General features: G+C 40.6%; 1 protein-coding gene across 1 annotated transcript; it reads right to left on the minus strand.

Annotated features, from left to right (window-relative positions):
* Window positions 1–2,128: 2,128 nt before the first annotated feature.
* On the minus strand, window positions 2,129–2,980 carry LOC117448466 (uncharacterized). The gene has a single exon (XM_034085779.1). The coding sequence runs from the start codon at window positions 2,978–2,980 to the stop codon at window positions 2,129–2,131; it is 852 nt and encodes a 283-aa protein (XP_033941670.1).
* Window positions 2,981–10,161: the final 7,181 nt, after the last annotated feature.

The raw sequence follows: 10,161 nt of genomic DNA on the forward strand, positions 1-10,161 counted from the left end.
AGACCGGGGCTGTGTTTAATGGGGAACTTCATTTATTGTTAGTGGAAGTGTAGTTTTTTAGTCAAACAATTATGTGATTTATGGAGTCAGATTACATTTTTTTCTCATAAACACAATTTTATAATCGGTCTGAAGTATCTGTTTTAAGGCAATGAGCTGCAGATTAAATAACATAACACTGATTGAGAGCTTGGATGAAGAAGTTGTAGGGTTTATACAACAGTTTCAAGAATCAGTTTTTATTTATTTATTCTTGAGTGACTTTACTGATTTATAGTGTAGTGCGTAAGGCAATATCTCATTTTGAGTGAGGGGCACCAGCCCTTCATGCATGTCACCCTCTGTGAGAATAGTTCGTATTTTCCCTCTAGTTTGGAGAAATATTATTTTATCATATGTTAGTTCAGCAGTAACAACCAATCCTCTAATCCTATAATTATTGAGACGCATTAGCGACACCAGGGGTCTTGTTTTCGCAGCAACAATGATGCATAATACCATGACAAAAGCCATTATTGAAACAAGTATTTTTTGTACTAATGGCAGATTTGTTTATACCATCAGAAAGCCATACATCATACGATATGTTTTTGTACACCTTATGGGTACATGGAGGATTTGTATTTATTTAATGCAACGTTATGGAAATCGGGAAAGACGAAGGCTTGTGAGGTCTCTTGTAGTGATGGGCATTTAGATTCCCTTCAGGGACACACATCTTTTGATTCAGTTCACTTTAAAGATTCGTTCACTGATTCGTTCACCGGTTCGCGAACGACTTCTGGTGATTTGCACGTTCGCGATTCGTCTTTGTACTTAATTCGTTCAGTAAGTATTCACTACTGCCGAAGTCCGTACAAGAAGTTTGCTGGCGTAAAATGTATGATATTAAAACACATTTTACGCCTCACCTTGTTGGGAATAGGCTACATATTATTTAAGAAATATAATTGGCCATTGTTAAATCTCATAAATGTGTGCCTGACAGCAGGCTAGCACGTTATACTTTCAAACCCATGCACGTATTATTGGCGCATTTCCACTGCAGCGGGTAGCCCCGTTTAAGCGTCCTTAACCGTCCTCAAGCGGCCAGGCCAGTTTTTGGTGGCCTTTCCATATAGCCTAGCACCGGCTAGTGGGTACTTTTTCCCTCTTTTTCCGGCCCCATAAAATCGTGGTTCTAACAGGCCAGGCCCAGGGCTGAACTAGTGACGTCAACACTCTCGACTGCTGATTGGTCAGAGAGAATCGGCACAAGATCGCGCGCGAGATCATCCCTAGCGTCGCATATATATCTAGAAGCAAGCTTGCAGCATTTTTATAAACAGCATTTTGTAAACGGAGGAGCTACAAAAATGGCAACGTCGAAGAAAAGCACACCGTGGTCGACCAAGGAGGTGACGACGTTCCTAAATCTCATTGGGGATGATAAAATCCAGCGGGAGCTCGACGGAACAACTCGAAATGTGAAAGTGTTCCAGGATGTCTCTGCACAGATGTCCGAACGCGGATTTTCAAGGACTTTCCTGCAGTGTAGGGAAAAACTCAAAAAGATGAAGAGTGAATATCGTCAAGTAAATGACAACAATGACACGAGTGGTGCGGGTAGGAAACAATGGAAGTGGTTCGACTTGTTGGACCAGATTTACAGCCATAGACCGGCCAACGTTGGGAGGGAGGGAGGCCTGGACTCTGCAACGGCTTTACTGGAGTCCCTGCAAGGTACGCTCACTTCTAACAAAGAAGTCTATTTTATCCTTACATTAATGTTCGACAACCCATGCTTTTATGGAGCCCCGAAGAGCTACATAGCTAGCTAAGGCAGATAGCCTAGGCAGATAGCTTTAGCTAGAGCTATTGTTTGCGAACACCATATGTGCCATTGTTTACGTTCAGTTTTTCTTTTCTATAGTTGTTGTTGCTATTTAGTATTGTGCTGCAGTAGTTTGTGGAATTAACAAGTCATGTTGCTGTTCTCGATGATTACATTGGGACTCGTGAGGAGGAACATTCCCGAACAACGGGTGATGGCAGTGTTCCGTCCACAACATGCATATTTAGGTATTCAGGTAGCGCATCAAACCCTCTCTGATGTCAGTGCCCTCCTCCTCTGCACCTTGAGCCACTGCTACCCCAGGCTCTGCTTCTGCTGGTGCATCCCACACATCATCATATGACTCTCGCAGAGGTTATGGAGAGCACAGCATGTCAGCACCATGGATTTCACAAGTTTCACATCACAGTCATTTATTTTCATGAGGCAACGCCACCTTCCCTTCAGTCTACCAAATGCGTTTTCAACCACTACCCGTGCACTGCAAATTGTCTTGTTGTATACCACATGTTCTGCTGTCAGCCGTCCAGTGTCTGGGAAGGGTTTTAAGAGCCAGCTTTGCAAGGGATAGGCATTGTCTCCCAGGATGTAATAGCCAGCATTCACCCAACCAATGTCCCTGGTGCAAGGTGGAAAGTAGTTGCCACGACTGGCCAACTCCCACAATGAGGACAGTCTCAAAACCCGAGCGTCATGCATGCTCCCAGACATTCCTGCAAACACATTCCAGAAATGTCCCTTTCCATCTACAAGTCCTTGAAGGAGGCAATAGTCACAGTGGTATTCCTGTGGTGCCAAGATGGGCATGTGTGATCCATCAATAGCACCTACACACTGTGGGGGCCCCCACCGGTTCTCAGTGTAGGCAGCCCTTTCTGCAAACTTCTGCCGGTCTGGTGAACGAATTAGTTCCGGTACTAACAACGCCTCTGCAGCAGCACAGAAGTCTTGCACACACCGGCACACAGTGGTGTTGCTCACTCCGAAAATATGTCCAATGCTTCTGTACTCTGAGCCGGTAGCAAGCTTCCACAGTGCGATGGCCACTCTCTTCTTTAAAGGTATACACACGCGGAATGTTGTGTCCTGTCTCTCCATCGCTGGCCGCAGTTTGTTGCACAGGTAGGTGTATGTTTCCTCAGACATCCTGAAGTTATCCATCCACTGAGTGTGTGTGAAAGATGGAACAATCACAGACCACCACTCGGTAGCTCGGTCCAAATACATGGTCTGCGGCGACGTAAATTCTGAAATACACAAACAAAAGCATACATATTTTAATACGTAAAAGTGGTAGCTACAATTAATTAAATATTTGAAACACTTTGGTCGTATTGTGAGCGTGAGCCTAAACACATGGCTAGTTAGCGAACGTTAGCTTACCGAGTAGCGTTGTTATCTAGTCCTGTTGTAGTCTCTGCAGCGTTGTAGGACTTCCAAAACTCTCTCGTCAGCTTCTTCTGCATCTCGTCTTGCTATACACAGCCTACTTTGAAACATCACTTTCCTGCTTGCTGTGATCACTTTCCTTCTTGCTGTGATAACAAGCCACACACCAAGAAACAAGTAAACGATCGCTTCCACATCCTCCATTGTTGTGTGTGTTTTGTGAGTTGTGTCGCATTGAAGATGACGCCACTGCAGTTTTACCCAGCGTCGCTCCGCCCAAAAAGCCCGCCAAAAAGCCGATCGCCCCGCCTACACTGCGTTGCTACCCCAGGTCCTAAACTGTAATGGAAATGCGCCACGGCCTCGGACGGCCAGCGAGGCAGCCCGAGGCCTGAGCGAGGACGCTTAAACGGGGCTACCCCGCTGCAGTGGAAATGTGCCATATGTGGCCTAACGTAAATCCCAAAGCATTAAACTCCATTTGGCCGAGTTCAAAGTGAATAAAAAAATATATCTATATATATATGTCTCTGATTACAGTTTTAATCCTCTGTCAAACTGCATGTGTTCTGCTATATTTGATGAGAGATTAAATGATTTTCTGCCACAGGAGTTTGACAGAGAATAACTGAAAGTACACAGTAAAATAACTTCATAGTAGCCTACTTGTGGTAGAATTCCAACTAGTACTGAGTCCAACAGTAAAGTACTTCATTGTATTTGTGGTAGTTGTCTAACTGAGTCGAACTCTGTGTAGATGGAACATCCAGTATTTCGGAGGGGCCCTAACGGGACCCTTCTCTTGAAAGAAAGGGATATAAGATAGAAGAACTGTAGGAAACAGTTCTGAACTGTAGGAAACAGTTCTGAACTGTAGGAAACAGTTCTGAACTGTTTCCGCCAGTTCTTTAAGTTCGTCGTTCGCAAACACTTTCTCTTTAGCTTTTGGTGGAAGGCGGCGACTCAAACAAACAAATCGTTTTGTCGGAGGAAACAGTTCATCTCGTTCACTTCAAAGATTCGTTCAAAAAGAACGAATCATTTGCGAACGACCACCACTGGGAGAGGAAGCTGCAGCCTTTCTCTCCTGACACCAGACGGACCACTAGAAGCTCCACATGTGGCGCCCTATCAGTCCCATTCAGGAAGAGTACTTTTGGTCAGTCATCATTCTCGGTCACAGCAATACAAAACAAAACAACAAAACAAAGACATACATACACATACCACCTTCACAGCTCACTTAAAAACATGGTTCACTGAGAACTACACCGGCACACACTAGTCTGTGTTAAGTATGGCGTGAGTGTTACATGTTGTGTTACATGTTGTGATCATGGATGTTGCCCCTCGTTTCTGTGATGTGATTGTGATGTGCTATATGTGACATGTACTGTATATAGTAACGTGTGTTGTTTATTGTTCTCTTTTATCCTCTTTCCTCCTTTTTATTTTATTTTATATATTTTCTTAGAACTAATGCTGTTGATATATTGTAATTTTAAGGGTGTCTATTACCATCTGGCCGGGGACAACGGCTGGAAATTAGCCATGTCGGCTAAAGCTGCTCCATTTACTGTTTTTGTGAGTTCATCGGTGGGGATTGTCCACGACACTATAAATAAATAAACTAAACTAAACTGAACAATCTCCTGCTTGTAACATTACCGTGCCTTTTTATTAATTAAAGTACCATTTGAACCTTCTCAGAGACTCCATTTAGTCTCCTTTTAAAGCTTCTCTCTTGGACGCGAGAATAACGAACATAGATAACAGCACGATTTTAAAAGCAATGTATTTCTACTGGGAATGTGTTTCGTGCCTGCAGCACGGTCGGGTCGTGGAAGACCGGAAGCTGTGTGGTTCATAAAAACATGTTCTTACTCAATATCAAGCCACAATTATTGATTTTATTTTAAATCGTATAATTTCTGACTTTTGTTTCCGTCTGTGAGGAAAATAAATGGGGCTCAGAGCCTCAGAACACTGAAATCTGTATTTTTCAAATCTTTTTTTCCTTCTAATTTGTAATTCTTTTGAAAATAACACACTTTTATTTACTCACCAATAACACACAAACATCCTTGCTTTTATTTATTGGTTTAATTCCATAATCACGGGCTTTTTTGGCGTCCGTCAGGAACTGAATTTCAAACTAAAAATAACCGGAAACAGACGTAGGCATTTCGAGCGATTACTCAAGATCCTAGCTATGGTTTAAGCTTGCTGATTGGATGTTTTAGCCGCAATGCATGCTGGGATTTGGTGTTTATATGATATTAAATCCGGAAAACACAGCCCCACCTAGTGTCATCAGAAAGTATTAAAATAATGATAATACAACAAAATGCAAAAAATAAATTAAAATATATATAAAATATATTTTAAGATCATGTTTAATCATCTGATTTGTCTGTACATTGCTGTTTTAGTATGTGTTATTATAATTAGTGTCTACAGTGTGTGCCTATTGAGCTGTTTAGAGCCATGTGAATTTGAATTTTACCCAGATTATAGACAGTCCTACTCGCCCAAATATTAAGTCTCCAAATAAATCCTCCTTAATTGAGCTAATTTTAACAAATGTTCCACATAAATACTCATCTGTGGGAGTATTTGCTAATGATGTGAGTGACCACTGTGTTGTAGCCACAATTAGGGACACTAAGGTCCAAAAGGTTAAACCACGTATCATCACAAAGAGAGACAAAAAACACTTTGTGGAGCAGGGTTTTTTACATGATCTGTTTGATTTTGATTGGGGTAAAATCAATCTGTGTGCTGATGTAGAAACTGCATGGTCTTATTTTTATCTTGGTTTTATGAAAATTATAGATAGACATGCACCTCTGCGTAAATTTAGAGTGAAGGGACGAAACAATCCCTGGTTTTCTGCTGAGCTGTCCAGTCTCCTTCATGAGAGAAATAATGCTTGGGCTAAGGCTAGGAAATCAGGCTCAGAGGTAGAATGGCTACGTTTTAGGCAGCTAAGAAATAGCTTCACATCTCAAATAAAAAGTGCTAAATCAAAGTACTATTTGTCGGTTACCACAGAAAACCTGAATAATCCTAGGAAATTTTGGAAAGCCATAAAATCGATTTCCACTGGTGATATCCCAAATGAGCTACCTCCGTGCCTCACCACAGCATCTGGCATTATATCAGACAGGGCTACTATGCTAAATTGCTTTAATAAGCATTTTGTGTCTTGTGGCTCTCTGTTTGATTCTGTCACTGACTGTACTTCTGCTTCTGTGAATTTCTAACAGAGTAAAACTGAAAGGGTTTTCCAGACCACATTGTTCAGAGTCAAGGATTGGAGCAATCCTTGACTCTGAACAATGTGGTCTGGAAAACCCTTTCAGTTTTACTCCCTTAACTATTGGTATTGTTCATGAAGCATTATCCAAGTTAGATCCTAGGAAACCGGCTGGCCCGGACAACGTATAACCTTTCTTTTTAAAGATAGCTGCAGATTTTATTGCTCCACCTCTTACTTCTCTTTTTAACCTCTCCCTCAGCACGAACACAATTCCAAAAGTATGGAAGTCTGCTTATGTCTTGCCTTTACTGAAAGGAGGGGAGGCAACTATTTTAAATAACTATAGGCCAATCTCTAAATTGTCAGTTCTGGCTAAGGTGCTCGAACGACTTGTGAGTGAACAAGTAAAGGAGTTTTTATGTATAAATGATATCCTGTCTAAACATCAGTCAGGATTCAGAAAGAAACACAGCACCATCACTGTGACAATGAAAGTGGTAAATGACATTACTAGTATTTTAGATAATAAGCAGAGTTGTGCAGCTCTGTTTATTGACCTTTCCAAAGCATTTGACACCGTTGATCATCGCATTTTAAAGCAGAGCCTGTTTTTAGATATTGTAACTACGCAAGGAACAAAACTTGAAGTTGTTGCCTGTTACAAATACCTTGGTATCTGGCTTGATGATTGTCTCTCTTTTAAACTTCATGTCAATAACCTGCTTAAAAAACTGAGGGTTAGGCTAGGGTTCTTTTTCAGAAACAAGTCCTGTTTCTCGCTTGAGGCCAGGAAAAGGCTAGTCACTGTGACCTTTTTACCTGTACTGGACTATGGTGATTTGTTGTATATGAATGCACCTGCCAATTACCTGAGCAAATTGGATGCTGCGTATCACAGCGCTCTGAGATTTGTCACAAATTGTAAAGCGCTTACACATCACTGTACACTGTATACCAAGGCAGGTTTACCATCACTCTCTGTACGGAGGCTCAGTCATTGGTACACTTTTATTTATAAAGCTATGTTGGGCAAACTCCCGTATTACATCTGTTCTCTGGTAAAGCAGAAAGTTGCGGGCAGCTATTGTCTGAGATCGCAGGATGTGGTCTTGTTAGATGTGCCAAGAGTGAGGACTGTCTTAGGTAAGACGGCTTTTATGTGCGCAGCTCCACTTGCTTGGAACAGCCTACAGTCCAAATTGAAATTGAGCAATTTTATTTCTCTGAATGTTTTTAAGGCACGTCTGCACGAGATGCTTTCTGACACTATGGGTGTTTGTAAGTGTTGGTGAATATGTAATTATGATGTCCTCTATTGTTTGTTTTTATGTTGTTTTTAAGTTTCATGTGGAACTAAATTGATGCAGGTCTCCCTTGTAAAAGAGATCCATGATCTCAAGGGACCTATCTGTCTAAATAAAGGTTTGAAATGAAATGAAATGAAATGTGGGACAAAACCCGATCCTGCCCCTCCCTCTCACTGTCTAAGTCAGGGGTGGAGAACCTTTTTCCTCTCAAGGGCCATTTCAATTTTTTCAACATCCTCCGAGGACTGTACAAATTATTGACCTCTGCTTAAAAATCACAGCCCATTCATTTGGCCTTTCTTTCATGCTGTGGAAAGAAAAAGCAACCTCTTATTCCAACACACTCTCACTCCCTAAGCGTCCAATAGCGACGTTTGGTCAGTGTCCGTGGCGTCCAATTGTGACGCTCCTAGGCTCCTTCAGCGTCATAAAGGGACGCAAATAGCTTTCAACTGATTGCAATGTATTCCCATCTGCGTCGAGATTTGACGCTCATGGAAGCACGGCATTCGTTTATGTCGGCTGCCCTTAAAGGCAATGTGTCCATTCCCATTGGATAACGGAGAATTGTACACCCGGAAGTAAGTATTCCTCTTACTGTCGATTGATTTTACAGTGATATCTGCACTACTCATCGACTAAAAAACACCAGATTATCCTTGTTAATTACACAACATTGATTGGTTTAAATTGTGTGCAATGCTTTTGTATTTTTCCCCTTCGATTCGGAGAAACACATATTTTTTCTGAGTAAAGGATGGCAGAAGACACTACACTACCCAGAATCCCCAGCTATCGTTTGGACTACACCATGTGCTCTGTTTGACAAACCCCGTTTTTTTCACCATTCATTCTGCAGAAAAAGAAAACATGGCCGAACTTCGTTTTATTCTAGGTGGAAAATGCTTATTTTAAAGTTAGTTTGGCCATTAAAATGCGTTTTGATGTCATTTGATGCGAGAAATATGAGTTGTTATTTCAGATTATGTGTGCAGTGGATGTACATGATCTTTAGTTTGCTAGTTATTACGAAGATTACTTCAGGAAATCGCGACGTTTTCATTGTTACCAAGGTGGTTGCTAGGGACGCTGCTATCGATATTATTTCTGTTATGTGTAACTGTTTAATGGTGTTATCTTTATTGCTACCCCCTTCCCCGTCAATGTATAGTGTTGGTCCACAGCCTAAACATATTAGTTTAACAAAATCCGCATCTAAAGATAGCCTACGTTATTTTCCCCATGTGCAATTCCAGTCTCACATCTCACAGCACATCGTCATTAACAAATACCGGAAACAGACCGAAAACATTTAAAAAAATAAATAATAATACTTTATTCCGAGTGTCATCACATAGCGGCATTGTAATACACGGTTCGGCTGCATTACATATTACATATCTGCCGTAGTTCTGTATTTATAGAGCCCTGATGAGAAGACAAACATGAGGAACTGAAAACGTGACGTGGATCATAAATATATCAGCCATTAAACAACATCTTACATTTATTTTCACACAATACGTCTCCTTGCAGTATCAACACTAATTCGGCTCACTTTTATATTTGATCCAATTGGTAGATAGGCTGTATTTACACCATAAAGGTGCACAGCTGATATAAAGGGACACCTGGTGGTTAAAGCATGTTATTGAATTTAATTATTTTTATTATTAGATATTAATACGATCCCTATACAGTATATTCATTACTCGTTATTCTCTACTAATAGTTAATTAAAGACTGTATGTAATGACTATTTTGCACATCCCTTTCAAGATTTTCTAAGGTTTATTGACATATCATATAGGCCTACACAACTGTGGTGTAGTTCTGCACTGAATGAAAAACTTGGGTTGCAGGTTCCTCAATAGTGCATTACAAGACATCTATCAATATTTGTGCATACCTCCAGCAATGTTAACTATGTTGAAGCACTTATTTTAACTGATATTATACATAATGTATTATACTCTTATAAGATGTATGTAGGTATTTCATCAATTGTATTGAACAATCAATAAATAAAGAACACAGAATTGTTGAATATAAAACACAGAATTTGTGTGATTATACTAAATGATTTTCAAATAAACACAACTGCATATTTAACTGTTACACATGCTGATGTAACGCAAATGTTCCAACTTGGGATCAATAAAGTATATCTTATCTTAAGCTGATCGATGGCTACTGCTATATTTGCAAAATGTGCCTCTGAACCTTGACAAGTGCATGTTTCAGGCTTATCAATTAATGTAATGTAATGTTATCACAGGGGTCACACACATAAGACCAGCTGTTAAATAAAGCTCTTCTGACCTTAGCTGGCATGTGGGTATATATATTAATACTGCCCATAATGGGCA

This window comes from Pseudochaenichthys georgianus, chromosome 6, assembly GCF_902827115.2.
Source record: "Pseudochaenichthys georgianus chromosome 6, fPseGeo1.2, whole genome shotgun sequence".
In the NCBI taxonomy this organism is placed as follows: Eukaryota; Metazoa; Chordata; class Actinopteri; order Perciformes; family Channichthyidae; genus Pseudochaenichthys; species Pseudochaenichthys georgianus.

Coding starts and splice junctions, on each gene's coding strand:
- LOC117448466 (XM_034085779.1), bottom strand. CDS start 2,980: ATGTCTGAGGAAACATACACCTACCTGTGCAACAAACTGCGGCCAGCG.